The sequence below is a fragment of the Cyclopterus lumpus genome, chromosome 17 (genome assembly GCF_009769545.1).
Source record: "Cyclopterus lumpus isolate fCycLum1 chromosome 17, fCycLum1.pri, whole genome shotgun sequence".
Taxonomy (NCBI): domain Eukaryota; kingdom Metazoa; phylum Chordata; class Actinopteri; order Perciformes; family Cyclopteridae; genus Cyclopterus; species Cyclopterus lumpus.
The window spans coordinates 14,261,749-14,281,799 of NC_046982.1; the positions used below are offsets into that span (position 1 = coordinate 14,261,749).

General features: G+C 41.1%; 1 protein-coding gene across 1 annotated transcript in view; it reads right to left on the bottom strand.

Annotated features, from left to right (window-relative positions):
• The window catches only part of LOC117746177 (microtubule cross-linking factor 1), a 55,636-nt gene extending 36,053 nt beyond the window's left edge, over window positions 1-19,583 (bottom strand). Inside the window, exons 1-3 of the mRNA XM_034555127.1 lie at window positions 18,304-19,583; window positions 15,335-15,559; window positions 14,636-14,794 (exon numbers count right to left, since the gene is read on the bottom strand). Of these exons, the coding sequence (XP_034411018.1) occupies window positions 14,636-14,794; window positions 15,335-15,559; window positions 18,304-19,140 (1,221 nt within the window). The 5' untranslated portion in view covers window positions 19,141-19,583. The remainder of the gene's footprint in view (window positions 1-14,635; window positions 14,795-15,334; window positions 15,560-18,303) is intronic.
• Between the last annotated feature and the right edge of the window lie 468 nt (window positions 19,584-20,051).

Below are 20,051 nucleotides of genomic sequence, written 5' to 3' on the forward strand. Positions count from 1 at the left end.
GCTGTCCAGAGATTACTCTCCCCCTCTGTGGTAAAGTGGAAATCTTATTGTTAGAACCAAGACAATTACGCTTATGCATGCACAAGCAGAGGTTTGGAGAGAATGCCAGGCATAGGACTGCACATCAAACTTCCCACACAACACATTTAAGGATATTACAAAACGTTGTTTACGTGGCAAAATTGAAAATGGGCTTTGGCATAAATCACCCCGAAATTAGACATTACATATCGTAGGTCCTTTGCAGATGGTCTAAAAGCTCAACCCTGTCTCACTCCCATCTCGTCAAAAACTGTCCATTGGTCAGTGTCTTCGCAAATCTGAGGCACCCTTTAGCAACTGTATGAAGAGTTGGAGACTTAAACTTAACCTTTATCTTTATCGTCAGTGATGATAGCAGACAATCACACACTGCAAAATGTAATGAAAGTTGACCTCTGTAATTAACAAAGCAAAAAAAACGTTTTGGATTCTTAAAGCACCATCTGTGACCAAACCTGCAACAAAAAAGAATTTGTAACAAAGCTGCAGCCAACCTTTTTAGAATTTTTATGAACAAATTCATTATTTTGTGAATTAAAAGATATCCAGTTGCTTGTTTAAAAGACCATAAATGCAGCATAATATTTATGGCTGAAATGTGCTAATTGTATAATTGGGAAAAGCCATGATCCGCATCACCGCGAAAATCAAATTAAATGATTATTGGATTAAGAATCTGTATTTCAAGCAAGTTGACCTACATCTTTTCAATATATCTTCATTACAAAGAGAAGTGACACAATTACAACATAACCTTGAGGGGCATAAAAACAATATAGAAGAAAAATATAAAACAAAATACATAAGTATATTTGCATTGTAGTATATACAAAAAAGATTATTGTTTGCCCCCTAGAAACCTGAAGCTATAGCAACGGATGCTGACATGCACAGGTTGTACATCATAATGTGCTGCAACATGTGTACAATATGCCCGCCTGAGTGTGTAGAATTCAATGTTTGTGTATGTATGTGTCTGCAGGAGGTTGCGTGTGAGCAGCGGAGGGTCACTCTCATACTGCTCCTCTTCACTAAGCCGGCCCTGACCTCAGTCTGAGACCCAACAAGCATTTAAGAGCAGCACAATAGAGCTTTTATGGGGCGTGTCACTCGCGCCTTACAAACCTCCCTGAACAACCCGACAGCCTGGCAGACTGCTCGCAGAAAACCCAAAACCAAAGTGCCAACTGGCGCAAACCAAAGACACAAGATTGAGCCAACGTTTAGGTAAAATAAATAGTGAGAAATTCACCGGGAGTATTTTTCTACTAATCCCCATTACCGAACAGAGCAGTGTTGTTGTTTCATGCTAGATTTGAAAAGAAACAACAGGATGCGCTAATTAGCTGCTAATAATAATTAGCAATGTTCTTGATTAGAGGATAAGGACTGTGTCTGTGTGTGTGTGTGTGTTGCATGCATGATACATTAACTTGCCTTGAGTGCAAAGTGCTGAATCAGCAGACCCCACAGTGAGGAGGAGGCAGGAAGGAATCAAGACTACACTTCAGTGAGTACTCCCATTATCAGGTTCAGCTTCTCTGAAATGTATAATTACAACCAGCTCCACCTCAAGGTCCCTTCATGACACATATTCATTTTAGCTGAAGCTCTGCCTAATGTGTTTTCCACTAAAGTAATGTTCATATTCTGCAAATTAGCAAAAGTAAAAAATGATGAGGAAAGAAACAGCTAGCGCTGTATCACAGTGCTTTGGTCATATATTCAGGACTCTTTCATGATTAAATAAAGCAAAGAGAGAGGCAGTGAAGAGTCTGTGTTATCTATGTCGAGATAGCAGCATATTAAACTAGGTGGATACAGATAAGAGGGAGTGCATATAGAGCCCTCTTGTATCAGCCTCAAGAGTGTGTGACCTGTACACAACACATACAGAAATGTGTGACTTTATATGTGCCACTTCTTTATATTGTTTTGCTGATTATTGTCTTTGGTTATGAGTCCTTTGAATTAAGCATTATGTACTTGAAAAGTCTCTCAATAACAGTGATTTTTCTTCTCGGGAGATACAAGTCCAAAAAAAACAGTTTTGTCTTCTTTCCTAGGTAGACATTTGTCTATAAGAAAAATAATTTAACAAACCAAATACAATTGCTTTTGAGCTCCTAACAATTAACGGTGAATATGTCTCCACTGGCTGCAGTCAGAAGCTCCACTGGCCGGTTGCCTTGTGAACAAGAAAAGTAGTAAAGCAGGAAATCTTCTCTCAATAATTAATGTGCCATCGCATGGCTGGGCCGTCCATCTCTGGCTGCCATGGTAATGGACGGTTTGAGGCAAATCGAAAAAATGTGACCTGAGATTCGACAGACGGAGACGAGGAGTGAGGGCTTATTCAACACAGAGAATTAGGAAATTGATTCAGTGTTGTGGATACAGTTACATTTTAAATAGTACAATTCCATTAACATTGCTTTGATTAACAGATGGTTGTCAAGTGGAAGAAAAACAAAAAAGAAAAGTAATTTCACAAAAATAAAAAGTGATTGTCACAGTTTTCACCACTTCATATATCACAATTAATGGTTTGCTGTCAAGCTTTCCGTTCTCGCATAGATTGCAATGGCAGATCTACCATCAAATTCAGAGTCGTTTTTCAAACTATTATATATATACATATATATACATATATATATAATATTATTTCAGATGGAGGCGAAAGCAGGCTGCTCATTTCAAGCTGGCAACTGTCAACGTTGCCTGCTGAAATGAAAACGCTCTCTAGCAGATGTTATCAGCTGTAACTAGCTAATTAAAATAGATAATTAAAGGGTTGGCTGAAAATTCTGTCTCTGGCTGATTCTTTAATGCTTTCACTTTTAGAAGTAAATCACTGCCTATAAGAATATATGCAAGAACAGCATCAAATGGGAACACATTTTTTGGAAGGGCTTGGCGGGGAAAATCGCATTATGATGCTAAAACCAAAATTCGGATTTGAATACATGAGGAACACTGGAAATTAAGGAATTATTTAAAAACCTTAAAAAATAAATAATAATATGATAAAAGTTATTGATCGTTTTCTAACTGGCGACAAACTATTATCTTGTGTAATTAAGATCTTTAGTACACAAATACTGTGACTTTAAAGAACAAACAGTGAGTGGCCTTGGCTCTGTCGCTGATGAGTCTCAGGTCCCAGTGGGGTTGCAAGACAACCATTCATCAAGAAATAGTTTGACTAGAGGCAGATTTAGGAGAAAGCCTGGAAAGCTGTTTATCCCCATTTGCAGTCTTTATGCTAAGCTAAGGTGAGCTAATCGCACCCTGGCTGTAATTAGCATTTGGCGCACAGTTCTGAGAGTGATATTGATCATATTATCTAACTCTCAGCAAAAAAGAATATACGCATTTTGTCAAACGTCTTCTTCAGAAGACAGAGGATAACCAAAGTGAAAGCAAAGAGTGGCAGCAATAGCCGAAGATCACCTCTGAACCCAAGACATATAAATGAGCAGCCATGTCGCCCTGCACAGTTATCACATAGCCCCTGGTCAAGCCAGGAGACTGTAGGGGGCAGATCCCAGGTGGGAATGTGTGCAACTATGAATGAGCTGCAGGACGGAGCTTGAGAGGAACATGCAGACTCAGCAGAACGTTTCCGAAGGGAGAAGCAGGTGACTAAAGAAAAATCTGAAAGGCATTCACTCCACTGCTCTGTCTGGTGGTCATCTAAAGCACCTCTAATCTAAAAAGCCAGCACTCCGAACAACAGTTCACACCCCTGACTCCAAGTGGAGGCTACAAACAAAATCCAATGTGTCACAAGAGTCATCCTTGTGGAGCAACACTAAAAGCTATAAATGACACTGTGGCTGCGACAGGCCAGGAGGAGGGAAGAGCTGCCATGTCGTCTGCCTGCAGCAAGTCTGCAGAGTATTCTGGGACTGCAGAAGACTGGCAGCGTGCCAGAGGTGTGTCATGTGCAGGGATAGAGCCATGTGGCGAGGGCGAATGCTGCTCTGCTCTCATCATGATGTACAGTGGAGATGGATAAGATTGGAAAGTGGCACTTGGCGGGAGCCCCCGGGCTAAATAATGGAAAGAGACACTACATTTCCCATGATGTCCTTGTCAGAGCAAATATCACCGACTCAGACATTATGCAACATGTCTTAAACCAGTTGGTGCAGCTGAGGTGAAGCATGTTTCTTTCAAATGAGTCTTAAAGGATAAAGCTGGTGTTATTCTATCTTTAAATGTATTTATTTTGGCAGACGACTTTTTCAAAGCGACTCACGAGTGAATCTCATCGTTGCAACTAACGGATCCCATGAAAAGGTCATCAACCAACAATTGATTTATTCTACTACTTATGTGTTAGAGCTGACACATTTTCACTATCATTTTAAAAGTGTCACTCATAAATGAAACAATAGATCAGTGTGATAGAATCCGAGTGATTGTTGGCAGCCACTAGATCGTCGACTTTGGCCTCGATAGACTTTTGGACATTTGAAGACGATAATCTCAAACCACTTGACCTCCATGTTGTCCTCTTTTGATTTGTTTGCATTTATCTGGAACTCAACATAATTGCAAATGAGGAAAACCTCAATGGTTGTTCGAGGGTTAAATAAAGGTTTGAATGAATGGTGCAGTTAGAAATTGAGCAAACACAAGTGACCGTTTTGAAGACACTGTTAGAGAATATGAGAAGCAGATGTTCGCCAGGGGTCATACAAATAGATCACATACAAATAGAAAATATCTTGATAGAAATCAGACTATTGAATTCACTGGTTCAAATCTCATTCCAGTGCAACAGTGGAAAACACGATAAGCCTATTTAGTTCGCTATATCTGATTGTTTCTGTAAACAGTCTCCTCAAGATGGCTGCCGGGCTTTAATTAATAAGCCTTAATCTACAGCTTATTATCCTTCAGCCCCTGATCAGCATCTAGCGAGGGACTGCAGCACTTTCTAAGATCATCTACTATTCATAATTAGCGTGAGCCAAGTTGTTTTTCAAGAGTCTGGAGTCTTAATTATGCGATTGTGAAGTATGTATCTCTTTAATGAGGCACAGATAAATAAATCCTCACACTCGTATGATCACAAACTTCTATCATTCTATCTGGACTCTGCAGAGGTGGCCTGGACCCTCCTTCAGGGCTGCTGCCATGTTTCTTCTGTTCGCTAATGGGCAGCAGACAACAGAGCGTTATTCTCCTCTGTGACGGGAGCTTGGTTGGGATTAAAGGGGGTTCTGACTGGACGGAGCCGTCCAGCTGGTTGATAATGAGGTCGTCCCCACCCCAACGCCACTTTCCGCCTCACAGTACTTCACTGTCCCCTTGAGCGTGTCAAAAGGTTCACAATAGGTTGGTAATAATGGGGAGGGGCCCTCGCCTTGGCACACATGCTGTCTTTTGTGACTTGCAAACGGTAAGAGGGGAGCCAATAAAGGATTTGAAATAAAGTGCCATTACCAAAGCCCAGAGGACCACCGAGCTGCCTCAGCACGTTGTAAACGATAACGAACGCCAAGCTCAGGTGGCAGCGGAGACCCACAGTAATCTAAAGGGTCGCTGCTTGGACCAGAGGGCGGATCGTGTCATAGCGGGTGTGTCCGTAGTTGCGTCAGCGATCAGCTAATGTGGAGTTTCTGAAGCGGTGAAGGTTTTCCTCCCTCAGCTGAACTGGATTTTCTGCTCAGCTCATGAATCTTTATATGAGTTACAGGCATAAAGGAAATTGCAGCATTAGTTGCCGAAAAGAATTAAGATCCATCCAACATTAAAAGATGGTTAAAAGTTCAGTGGCAGCAGTGAGAAGAGGAAGATACATCAAATTAGAATGATCAGATCGAAATGTTTCCATAATTTAATATTTTAAAACCTCTGAACAGATTTATTGGGATTTGAATTTATTTTCTAGCTTTATGCTAATGTTCCATATTTAGGTGAGTTGGATGTTCTCTATTATAATCATTCATCAAATGCTATTTAGTTGTATTTGCTATATGCTTCTCAAAACCAGCGAGTTTGCTTTCAGTTTTTTCCATCCCCTCTCTCTATTTCCTATTTAACAAAGTTAGTGTAGCATTTTTAAATACTTGACACTTAGTAACACTAGTATATCAACATTTCAATAAAAAAGTTTCTTTAAAGAAAAAAATTACCAATGCATGGGTTTGTAGGTACTTGCAGTACAATAGATTATTGTTGATAAAATCATCCATCAAATGCTATTTAGTAAACTGCGGCTTTAAGAGTTTTCTTATTAGACACAAATCCTGTTAAAAGCAATAGAAATTATATATAATTGAAAAACTGGTGATGATGGCAAGCAAGAATCGGGACACGGCTAATGTTTAAAAATTAGATTAAGTCTGCATTATGCAAAACCTGTACATTTATATATATATTTAGATGAAGCTCTCCTTAGTATAACAATCACACATTGGACCCGTGAATGATGCTTTAAGTGAGAAGTGGTGGGACAAGAGATTTAAAAAACTTGTATGATAATATAACAGAGACGAGAGCTATAGGAGGATGGAGATATTTTCCAAAATAAAAGCAAGTAAAATAAGAGCAAGTAGAGGAGGAAGTGGAGAGATAAGATTTGTCCAAGTTATCATTTAAGAAGTCTTCCACTTCTTCCCATCTTCTATAACGAGCATGCTTCACTTCAAACTTAAGCGCGAGTCTATATGTTCGAATACATGCTGCTACATCTACTTCTATGGAGGCGAGGCTCAGGGGATTTCCCCCATGCTGCGCCCAACAGCAGTATATTGCCCAAAATAGAGCACTTACTGTATATAGAGGGATTCTGCAAGCTTGACCAAACAAACACTGAATATATGCTCTTGGATTGTGAGAAAGAAGTCAAACACATTGTGAGCTGTTGTTGAAAATAACTGATCATACAAGGGATTTCTGCCTGGTGAAATGTTATCAGATCTCCATCAACTAATTTTTTATTTGTTGTTAGCGTGTGTAGAGCTGGATGTTGTTTTGAAATGTCAATACTAAAGTTGGTACCATATATATGTTTCAGTATCACTATGAGAGTAAAATGTTTTTTATACAAATGCAGAATAAGCTAAAAACAATGTATACACTCATACAAAAACAATCCCTCTCAATTATTGCTTATAAAGCACTAACAGTGTGTGTGAGGTGGTGTCTGTATACAGAGACCCTGCCCTCTGCCTGTTATTTCTTATTTGTCTCTCAACAAGATGTTATAGCTTGACCTCTATAAATAATTAGCAATCAGGTGCCAGATTATAGCACACTTTTTCTTATTTTTTATCCAAATAATGTCAATAATAAAGTTGTAAAACCCCACAGTATACTACCGGAACCTACGTATCTGGCGACCTTAGTGGATCATTTAGCAGCCGAAGGGCCAGATATTTCCCTCTGGTATTGGTAGAGACCAAAACAAAGATAAAGGAAAGTGAATACTGGACTTCTACGGTGACTTAATACGAGGATTAATGCTGCTTTGTGATGGTGCAACTCTTTATTAATATGTTCATTGGCCAAAACAATCAAATGAAACAATGCATTTAATGCCAGCTATCTATTTCTATTAGGAATGAGAAAGTCTTACTGTGCAGATAATTTCTCAATCAGAACCTGCAGAGAATGGATGTGCGTGAGCCTCCTTATGATTGTCAGCTTTTGGTACAGTTTTTTAATACTTAGTGCAACAGACACATTCAGTTCAGGACCAAAAAGTTTAAGGTTTCCGTGACGATGACAGAGAATGTGATATTCTTCTGAACCAGACAGGCTCTGTTGATGCAGCCCTGTGTCACGATGCTGCTGCCAGAACATGATGACAACCCTCTGTGACTCAGACCGCCTCGGACCTCTGACCCCTGCCACATCACATGAACTCTTTTAGACCATCCACACACACCCTGCGGCCTCATCTATCAACAGGGGTACACGCTGTTTTTGTCACAGAGAGCCGTGGGTTGACACTGAACATGTGACTGAGTTTGGATTATTTAGAGATCTAACAAGTGGCGCTCACGTCATCATAGTTTGTATTTAAAGAAGTGAAACTTTCCATGCATCTGAATTACAATGCTTACAAGAAGAGATACAAAGAAAGATAGCTATGTTAAGCCTCTCAAATGCAAATGTTCCCTGTTTTACTTCATCATACTGTATAGAATTGAATGCATTCGGTTTTTGAACAATCTTTCAGAAAAAACAAACAATTTAAAGAGGGCAACTTGGGCTCTTCTGGTGACATTTTTCATGTTTACATTGCAAAGAAGAACAAATAACTTAATTGACAGAAAACTTTCAGCAGATTATTTGATATGAACCCTGTCTTACAATATTAAGGCACACCTCTGTAAGAAACAAAAAGCTGTATTTGTTGATTTGGGAACAGAAGAACTCCAGAAGAAGCTTGCAGACACAGCACAAACATAGTATCACCTCATAAGGTAGTTGCCACTAACATGTTTGCAAACAATTGACTATTTAGAGTCAGGCTTCCATCTGGTTAATGAATACATATTGATGAATACAAGTCTAATATTCCCTCAACCAACCCCTGATAAAACGATCCATCTCTTTAGCTGCTAAATACTCCATTGAGTGTATCAGCAAGTTGATCACTTGTTTGTAATTTGGTGATAATTCTCTTTTGGTTGGTCTACAAGTGATGTCTTTCACGTTCTACATTAGATCAATTGTTAAAACGAGAGCTGTATTAGGATGTACTTCCTCTTTTATCCCATTTGTAGAAATCCCAGTAGGTAGCCCAAAGGTGACCCCAACAACTTCATAAAATCAAAACCTATATCTATGCAGGCCAAAATCAGTTTTGTTGAGGACTATATTTCACTTTATATTATTTTCTGATGGTCTGTCTGTTCCTTGTGTTTGGAGGAGAGGTGAAAAAGACAATGACTCAGTCTGACATACATTCTGCCGAGCTGCTGTCAACTTCCCTAAATATAACCGCTAATACCATTTGATACAGTGAAGAAGTATCCAAGAAACCGACGCTGGGTGGATCACGCGTGTTCTGCTGCTTTCAGATCTATTTTCAGCCTTAACTCTACCAGCAGGACGATGAGATGATGAGTTTTGCCCATGTTAAAATATCTCAACAACTATTACAAAGATTGCCCTTCAATTTGGTACACAGTCACGGTTCCCAGATGATCAATCCGACTGCCTTTGGGGATAACCCGACTTTTCCTCAAGTCACATGTTGTGGCTTTAAATATTGCAACATCTCCTGTTTTGATTGGAAAGGTTATAAGATAGTGTGTGTTTCATCTTCTTGCAGCAGATTAAATGCATAATAATCACTTAAGAGGAAAGCTGCAGGATTATCTTTGCCTTTGTGCTTTTTATTTTGGGGGTGGGGGAGATTTTGTTTGTATTTTTAACAACAAACATCACCTCAAAAGGTCCTAAACAGGTGTCAGATACTCTGCTCTTGCAACATTCATGGGACTTTAACTGGTGCTTTAAATCAAAATGACATGTGATTTACGGTTGTGTTTAAGATGACTTTGAATGTGTTTTTGAAATTGCTTTAAAATGTCCCTTGGCGTGTCCGAAGCCCTTTAATGACACACATTGATTAGTATAGGATGTTTTTTACGATTAAACTTCCGTAAATTAAAATATTTGCAAATCATGTTCATACGAAGGAGGAATTTCATTTTTCATGGATTTTAAACTTCAAAGGACGGCACTTCATTGCTGCGGGGTTTCATGTGGAATTGATGATTTCTCCATTTGCTTTGCGTCTGTGGTACATTGCCTTTGGGGTAGCGTTGTCATTGTCTCTAAAATGCTTTGCGACACATTGTACAGGATTAGCCAATTTCCAATGTCCTTTAATATTAGATAAACATACACATTACTGTCAGGTTCAATTTGTTTTCAGGAATCAACTATTAGATTTATAATATTGTCTGACTTTTTAAACTTTTATTTTGAGCAAAGACATGCAGATCACCTGCTGTAAATTAAAGTTGTGAGGTCTCTGAATACCAGACACATTTTCTAAGACACCTCCATCGTGTTAACAGAGATTTCCCAGCACCGCTGCTGCCTGACGATAAGCTTCATATGGATGCGTGTCACTGCAGCAGATTTTGACTCACAGCAGAATTCCTACGCTACTCCTCTCCTCACGTCTGCTCTTCCACCCATTGGTGGAGTCAGACACAAGATATTAACTAGGTCAATGAGATTCCCTCGCACTCTTCCAACAGGGAACCACAGCAGAGGAGAGGTGTAGGGAAAGATATGAAGGAGAAGTGAGAAGCAGAGCTGAGAAGAGCAGAATCCTCTTCAAAGCCTCCTCCTGCTGAGAGAGAAGCGCTCCGACATGAAACAAATCGTGTCTGCAGCGACTCTCGCTCAGACATTGTTGACGCGACTTATGGAGAATGCAGGCATTCCCCTCCCGTATCTTAGAGGTGATGAAACACGGCAACAAAACAACTTGAGTAACTCTAGGAGATACTCGCTATTCTATTTTTATATACGTGCACAAAATGAAAATGATGCCAGTACTTTGATTCACACAACAGTGCTAGTTGATGTTACAGATGTTTCGACTAGAAGATGGCTCTTTTCCAATAGAGGTCTTATAACCTTTAGACAGAACCAGGCTAGCTATTGACCCCCCGTTTCCAGTCCTTATGCTAAGCTAGGCTAACTAGTTGTGACTTATTTACTGAACAGATATGACAGTTGTATAAATTTGAGCTGCAACCATTAGTTGATTAAGCAATCAGTTGATTAGCAGAATACATATTCAAGTAAAATGCCAAACCAAAGCCCTGGTGTAGCTTCTCAAATGTGAGGATATAATGTGTTTCTTTGATTTAGGGCAGTAATAAACAATCATTTTATTTATCAATTAACTTATTATAATCGATTAGTCCTTAAGTTTTGTTCAAATAACACAAATATATTTAATTCACTATGATGTATGCCAAAGAAAAGCATAAACTCATTGGAAAATTGGAAATATTCATAGTTTTTCACAGGTGAAGGTAGTTTTGTTTGTGGCAAGTTCAATAATAATGTGAGTTTCCACAATCAAAGTCCTCGTAACTCAATAATGCTCCCTCAAATGAGACTTTGCCGTTTTCATTGAAGATTCTTGAAAAGGAAATCATCCCTATAAAATATGTCTACATGGATAGATATCACTTTTAACTGTGTGCCGTCGTTGTGTGATCTGCTGTTAAGTCAATGCTTCTGCATGTCAACAAGCACAGCACAAAGGATTATAAGTTTGCTGCAATGAAAGATGAACTTATCACAGCGGAGAGAGAGCACCTAATAAATCACCCTTGACATTTCATTAGTTCCATTTCATTACACGTATCAGTGGGCCTTTCTTCAAAAGTCAGAGGAATGAAACATCTCTCCACCAATCGTTGTTCGCCTTCATACTGACCACACAGAAGCGGCAGCAACAATTTGCTCCCCGGGCCGACATTGTAACAACGTAGGGTCCCGTCAAACAGCCCTCCTAAACTGTTTAATATCAGTCTGTAAGCTGTGGACGCGGTCGTATCGCGGGCAGACAGGGCCTACTGCCATCTGATTACAGACATTCTCTGCCACTCGGCCTCTTTGTCTTTTTCTCCCTCGCTCTCTCTCTCCCCTCCCATCAGGATACACCAGAAACACGCCAGGCTGTTTTATAACAGGCCATCTTGTTGGATTAATCCATGCAGGGGTGCCAATCTCTGGGCCAGAGTCACACTGTGTGGCCTCTGATAGCAGAAAAAGGGCTGAAGCATCTGGGGTCAGTTGCCCCTTTATGACTGTGGTGAGAAAGTTTGACAGGTAAAGTAACTGAAGAGGCTTATTCTAATATTATAGTGTGTTTCCACTTAAGTTCTGTGGTGAAAGAACTGCAAAAGATCATTTAAAAAATAAAAAATAGAAATAATTCCAAACACTAGTAAAAACTCAAAAGGAGTGTGGAGGGTTTTCTGCATCACAATACACCTGGCTCACAACTTACACAACCTAATTTAAGCAGAAAGGGAAAGAAACAACATTTAATTCCCGTAGAGCCACATTCTTATCAGTAAAATGTGTTCCTCTCTTTATCTCTGTGACTAAAAGCAACTCCAACAGAAGAAGGCAAATTCTTAGATTCATTCATTGAAATACATCACTAACTAAATGTGTGTAAATACTCTTGCCATGCCCTGCTACCAACAATAAAAAGAATAAAGAGGGCATCCACTGTGCGTTATGGATTTCACAGGAATTTAAGAAATTTTTTTAATGAGTACATGTGATTAAACTACAGATAATTTATGTATTTCCATGGAACAAAATGAAAAATGCACAGGGCCGGTAAGGAATCCTGAATTTCCCTTAGGGCATCAATAAAATACTTATCTATCTATCTATCTATCTATCTAGGAAAGGGGGGAAGAGCCACAGCGTTATAGGAGCCGGGAAGTGTTTTTCTGGGAACACCAAAAAATCTGCAATCATTTGGAGCAGCCGCTATCTCAGCCTTCTCCTACTCCTTCGCCTGTTTCTCATGTGTACAAGAAAGTCTGTGTCATCCAGTGGTCTCTTTTATCGTACCGCTCAGAATAAAAGGCCTTGAGGATAGAGACACTACCAACAATGCAATTGCTATGCAATTTATTATATACATCCCATGTGGGGCCTTCTTGGACTTCAGCCTCACCGTTTGCTAATCATTTTCTTATGAAAGGTTACCGTGTCAAGGGACAACAACAAAAACTGGACCTTGCATTTTCTGCACATCTGGACTAGACGTGGGTTTTCTGTCTTCGCCCGAGCACATGCAGCTCAGTCAGGGGCTGTTAAGTTGCCTTTAAAAATGTCAATGTTGCACACACAGATAGTTTAGGTCATAAACTGCTTCAGAATAGATTTTCAACCAGCAGAAGACATATTTGGGGAGGCATGGAAGTCAAATGGAGTCGCTGTGACACAAGCTGGGAATCAACCCAGCAGCCAATGAGATAACACTAAAAAAGAAACTCCAGTGTCTCCAGTTGCCAGAACAAAGCCACATCTCCATGCTGACTGGTCGGGTATTAGCCTACTTTCTCATTGCCGCCACATGGCATGCTACCTGCTAATGTCAAAATCAATTAGTCTAAGCAGCTGAACCCTGGTAGTCCTGAGAAAAGCCTCCGCTTGTGTCATTACCTGCAAGAAGACCTTCAAATATTCCCTCCACTCTGCAACAGTGAAATTGTAAAATAGGGGCTCAAACCATCTGATATGTTTAAACATTTTAACAACAATATTAATTGCACATCCATAGTTACAGTGCAACTACCAATAGCAGAAGAATTATGACTTTTTTATGATGCAGATACATCAAAGTGTAACAAATAAACAAAGATAAAAATTAGGCTCAGGTCTATCAAACTTTATGACTCTATGGTAATATTATAGCTTTTAACATCATTCAAAGAAGGGCGGCAGCTGTAGTCCCAGAACACAATAATTACATTTGGCAAAAAAAGCATTTAAAGTCAAAGGATCTACAACCTTTTTTAGCACATTTCTTATACTAAATGTCCTATCAAAATGTTTTTTATATTCCCGAGACACTGACAATCTCATCTATTTATTAAATACATGTATACGTGTTGAAAACCTCTGGACTTACAGCCCAAAAAAACCCCAAATGCATTTATCTTTATTCATAAAATGTTCATGTTCTGTATTATCATGCAACATTATCATGTATTGAGTGACTGGGATACCAATTAATAGCCAATTAATTTCTGAGTGGCCTAACTTATTCTGAAAATAACAAAATACATTTCGCAGTGCTATTTTATTACCCACAAACATCTGGATTTTGTCTTAAAAATTACAATCGGCATCCATTCCCTGAACAAATAACTCTGCAGTATAGTCACAGGTATTTTTGGCTGCAGCTCCGATCGCACTTACTTTGGTAGAACCAGGGTAAAAGACGTGCCTTGCTAAGACATGTACGGGCACATTACCAACACATTGACTGGATGAATTCACAAAGTATTTGTGAAGTCTTTAATTTTGCAAAGCTAAACTGCAGAAAAGATTATTTTCTAGGGGAGGAGTTATTGGACTTTTTTTCCATATCTGAACATGAGTAGTATTTGTGTAGTACTCTGGAGTGTGGATGAACACAACCTTTCTTCTGCAACAACTCTTCCAGAATCAAGCTGTTCATACTGTTGCAATGCAGTTTTGATCGGGCTGTCAATGAGCGTTTAAGTGATTGATGACATTACTTCACTGCGATGACCGTGCTGATGATCAACATCGATGCAGGTTGTCAAGTGGCCACGATATTGACTAGCATCTCTTGGTGCACTGGAGAATCATCCAGTTCAAATTGCATCGTTGCCATCACAATTATCATTTTCATCATTTTTCATTCACCACGAGGCCCAAACAGATTCTCAAGATTTGTGTCAGCAAGCGGAACGGAGGATCAGGATCTCCTTAAATTAAAATAAAACTTTTTGTGCATGAAAGCAAATGTATTCCCATGACCTGCAACAGCCTCGTCGAATCAAAAACAGCATCTCCGTTCTCCTCGACTCACCTCTTTGGTCCTCTCCAGCTCGTTGTGCAGCGCCTGTTTGGAGATCTCAACCTCGATGATCTTCTGTCTGAGCAGCTCATTCTCATCCTCAGCTCGGCTGCGTTTGTCCTCCACACTTTCCAACTCGTTGTGCAAACGCACGGACACGTCTTTGGCCACCTGAGATCACCAAGAGATATGTTGGAGGACAAATGCATACAGTTCAAACAGAATGCATATATAAATACAAAATAGAGATATCAATATTTTACCTGCGTCTTTAACACTCATGATCATCCAAACACCATCACACACACATGCAACGCCAGACCAATATATCAAGCAGAGCCAAACATCACTCAATCAAACAACCCCAATCCTGTCAGCGGATGTGAACATTAAAACAAGGTAGTGTTTAATGATTAATCAATAATCGTACATTTAATATATTTCGGTTTTGGACTGTTGATTGGGCAAAACTATTTGGAGTCGTCAACATGGGACTTGAATTAGATAATTGTATTGGCTAAAACATGAATACAATTCATCAATAATGAAAATAATCCTTAGTTGCAGACCTGAAACAGTTCTTTTTCAATGATTACATTTTCTATTTGGATGTATTGACATACTGTTTCCCACAGTTTTCATAAACACTGGAAAAAGTGCTGAGGGTCACAACTTGAAGAGACTTCTAAAAGTCGACGGGTTCTCACAGACCTTCAAGTCCTGCTCCAGACTACAGAGCAGATCTCCGTCCACGTGGCCGGTCTGTGCGACCCGCAGGCTCTTCTGCTCGGCTTTCCGCAGGCGGTATTGCAGGATGCGGCAGTTCTTGTTGGAGCGGTCCAGATCTCGCCGCAGCTCCTGCAGTTGGTAGACCTCCTCCTCCAGGTAGCTGTCTCGCACCTCCTCCATCTCCGCCCGCAGCTCGTCCACTTCATCCTGAGAGACACACAAGCTGAAACCTTAGTATTACCTCCATGCTACGATAATCGCTCATGTGCCAGTAAATGTCACACCGAGGCAATTTGGGATTCTTTGCTGCAAATAGTGCTGACTGATGTTTTCTGCTGTTTTGTTTTTATAAGTTTGCTTTGCAAACAGCAGCAAGTAGTCTACTTTAAGTTATGTCTTATTTTAAATGCTATTATTGTTCATGATGTAATGTAATAACTTTAAACAGCAAACAGGCAATTATTTGCTGCTTTAAGACAAAAACAGGGTTGGCAGTTTGCACAAACACTGATATACACCTCTTCAATAACCATATAGGGATGATGTATATATTTCCAATTATACGACATAACTTTTATACATGTCAGGCATACAGCTAGGGCATAAAGCTATTACTAGTGGAGATGCAATATATTTTGCCTACCTTTGATTATACTTTCATATGAATACATACGTGTTCCAGTAATGCAAGTACTCTTAGTGCTGGTGATGTAACAGCACTAGTTGGCTCTAAGCATCTTATCTCTCGGATTGGATGTATTCACACTCCTCATCTCCTATCAACATGAAACTTGATGGAGGAAAAGAGGTTAAGATTTATCATATTACTACGATTGTTTGCTTAGTAACCTCGAGGTTACCTAATATAAGGATACGCTATTTCACTGCCAACAGCGATACCTGGGCTTTGGGTATTGGCCGATACCGAGTACCAATCTAATTCCAGTGTTGGAACAGGAATACAAAATTCCAGTATCTAATGTATATAGTATAGACACATATAATTAACATGAATAGATTGGCTTCAATGTTCCCAATATCAGACCCAGCTATTTGAGTCAGTGGACCCAAAGTCTGTTTGCTCAGAAAATTTCCCCTGGGATGGATATTCAAAGGGATGGACTGGCACCTGAGGAAAAGACAATAGGATGCTGAAGGGGTAGTTGGGACGAGGGTGTCAATTAATGAAAACTAAATCTATCCTCATTTTGGAAAGCACAGTGCCGATTGTTTTCTGAGGAGGACCCTGGAGAAAGGAGCTAATGACCTCGCACAGGGTCGGCCAATCAATGGCCTAGTTAAGAACAGAGGCAGAGCAGCACCCTGGGAGCAGATACCATTGATGTTTATGGGACGTGTGCACACAGAGTCATCAACGCTACTTAGTCATCTCTTTAAGGGTGTCAAATCTGGATATCTTAGCTGAGCAGCGATTAATTGATCATTATTTTATACTTCGGGAAATGTCCAACAAATTGTGAACAAAACATCACAATTACTGACGACCCAAGATGACGTCTTCATATAAGTTGTTTTTACGAACCAATAGTGAAAAACAAATATCAAATATCAAATATGACAAAGAAAAGCAGAAAATGATCACGTTTGAGGAGCTCGATTGTCTCGATTAATTGACTAGTCGTTGCAGCTATAAAAGAAACTGTTCGTTGCAGCCAACAAAAATGAGTTTCTTGGTGTTGTGCAGTTACACAACAATAGAGGTAGAAAGTGTTTCTCTTCATGCAATCAAAAGAAGCAATTATACCGGAAATATAATTTAAACAAATAAAACTGAGGTGTCAACATAAATGTGCTAAACTATTTTTTCCCATCAGTATGATGTGGCAGTGGTGGGGACTCCCAGACATTTGGGGGATGCATGGGAGCGGGGGAGGGAGAAGAGTTCATCTCAGAGTCCCAGCTGGCAGACTGACACCAGACAGGAGGGCGTTTGAACCCCACACACATGGGACATCTGACTGTTATCAAGTCCTGTGGGATAAAGCCATTACAACCAGAGCCAGTAAAGCTGATTAACTCTCTTGTGTTTGCACCGGGCCAGAGAGAGAGAGAGAGAGAGAGAGAGAGAGAGAGAGAGAGAGAGAGAGGGAGAGATGCGTGATCAAGTTGGAAATAATACTCAAGTAACATGCAAGTCAACCCGTTTCTCGTCTAAAAGAAGAACTGCAAGATTGTTTGCCGCATTATCTGTTTGCCTCCCTCCCCACTTTTTGGGGGTAGCTTAAAGAAAGGGGGAGGGGGATCCTGCATGAAGTCTTCAAACAGCATCAAGATACAAGATGTAAGATACAAGATGTAAGATACAACGATTAAACGATGCCAAACAAAACACTGATTTAAAAACTAGTGTGTCCCGGAGTACAATGTGTTCATATTATTATAGATCGTGTCACTCTTGTTGCCCCAGATGCAACATTGTGTGGTGGGGTCTTTCTGTCACAATAAGAATTTGGTGACTTGACAACATTTTTATTTATTTTTTTAGGTAAGTCTGATAACCCATCAGGGAGAAGCTATCAATACAACTTCCATCAATAAAAGGTCAAACCCACAGGGAAGCACGGGAAGGGTAAAAAAAGACATGATGGATGGAGAGTCGACAGAGAGACATTATTGGGATGACAGCTGGGCAGGGTAGGAGTTTAGATTTGAATAATTCATACATTTAGATTATGCTTTTACTTGGTGAGCAGGTGGAAGTTGATTACGGACACTTAAAGAACAGGTGATGTTGAGGATTTAACCCGGGACTGTCCTGTAAAGGGACAGGTTGGCTCCTCTTTGGGAAGCAGCTGCCTCTGGACTACAGATTAAAATGAGCCTGCAAGAAAATGGTGTCTTTTAAATGTATATTTTGAATTAAGTGTTTAGATTAAAAGAAATATTCAACAAATAGGCACGTTTGTCTCTTTGAGATAACATCGCCATACCTTGAGGTAGTCGTTTTCGGATCTCAAATCGTCCACCTCCCGCAGCAGGTCCTCCTCCGTCACATCATGGGCGCCTGGTGGGGGGTTCTCCTGCATGTGTTTCCCTCCGTGCGCCCCCGGAGCGGACTGAGCCTGAGACATGCTTTCCTTGGCGGCGGAAGCCTCGGTTGTGCGCAACGGAGGAGCAGCAGCAGCGGCCGTTCCGGTCGCTTCTGCCCGCAGAGGATTATCGCCTCCCACATCCCGGTCACTGGAGCCGGTGCCGGACTCAGCGTCACTACTAGCAGCCGGTGCCAGCTTCTGCTCGTCCGAGATCGGCTCGGACGGACAGTCCGACAGGTCTGAGCTGCTGTCGGTCTGGCTGACCCGGCCGAGAAGCCCTCCAGTCGGTACCCGGATCGGGGATCCATGGCCGAGAGGGCCCGGGGACCCCAGCGCTAGTTTCCCCTTTTTGCCTTTGGCGAGGATAGGACTGCCGGTGCTGTCCGGCTTGATGCTGGCGGCTTTGGGCTCGACTGCTGCATGCTGAGGCACCTTTGTGGGCTTTTTCACGACACAAGACTTGGTGTTACTTTTTGTCGGGGCGGGCTTCTCTTTAGCACCGGTTGTGTGGCGCCTGGAGCTGCGGTTCGGATGGCCCAAGGGCACCGAGGCACACTGCTGCTGCTGCTTGTGGAGTTTGGGGGATTTCGGTGCGATGGCAGGTGGTTTGGTGGAGCGAGAGTGCACATCCTTGAGGAAAGGTCTGGCCGGGGAAGGCGCTCGGTTCAGTCTCTTCTTCTCCAACTGGTGGTTCTGCGGTTTGGTGTCGCTTCCAGAGCCATTGGAGCTCTCCATTATACACCGACACCGGCAGCAGGGGGGCGATGAAGGAAACGCTCAGTCCACAGCACCGCGGAAAATCTCGACACCGACACCAGAAAACCTGCCAGGTTGCTTTACCTTCTTCCTTGACGGGCTGGGAATGCGCATCCTGCGCTGTTCTTGACGTGTTACTCCATCTCGTCTGCATTCACCAGAGTTGTCATTGTGTCCCCTGCATGTAGCCCCCGTGGAGGAAAAAAAAGGGGATTACTGGGACGGACGGGATGACAGACAGGTTGCATCTGCAGACAGGGCTCGTAAGGCTCAAGTTAGAAGAAGGAAAAAAATGAATACTAATTAAAAATAAAGAGTCAGTCGAGTCACATCAGCCGTCTTCTTCGGGTCTCCATCCCTCTGTCATACCCGTTCTGTGAGTGATGGGGCCCCTGTTCCTCGTACCCCTTCCCACTACTTCCTATCTGACATGCAAGATCTGCAATCGCTGCGGGGTGTGAAGCTCGACGCCCGTGATTTTCTGCGGTGCGCATGCGCTGCTGCTGCTTCACGAGCACCCAAGCAAGCCACACCCCTTCTTGTTTTCTCTGGGACCAGGAGGGACTCGCTCCGACAACGCGTTGGTGCGCATGCCCTAATGACACGCACTCTATTGGCTATTGAACACCTTCACCAGAGGAGCAAAGATTACTCACCTACTCACATTCAATACTTCCAAATGAGATCCTTTCATTATTGGTTTTACTACTAAGACGCAGATCTAAAATATCATATCTGGACAAGTAAAAACATCCTGTCGACATCTTTCAGTGAAAGAACATTAAAACTCAGCAAATTGTCATGTATGTGTTCCTGGAATCCACTCAAGGACCCCTTGTATCACACATCCCACTTTAGAAACAAAATACAATTAAGACCATTATATGGTA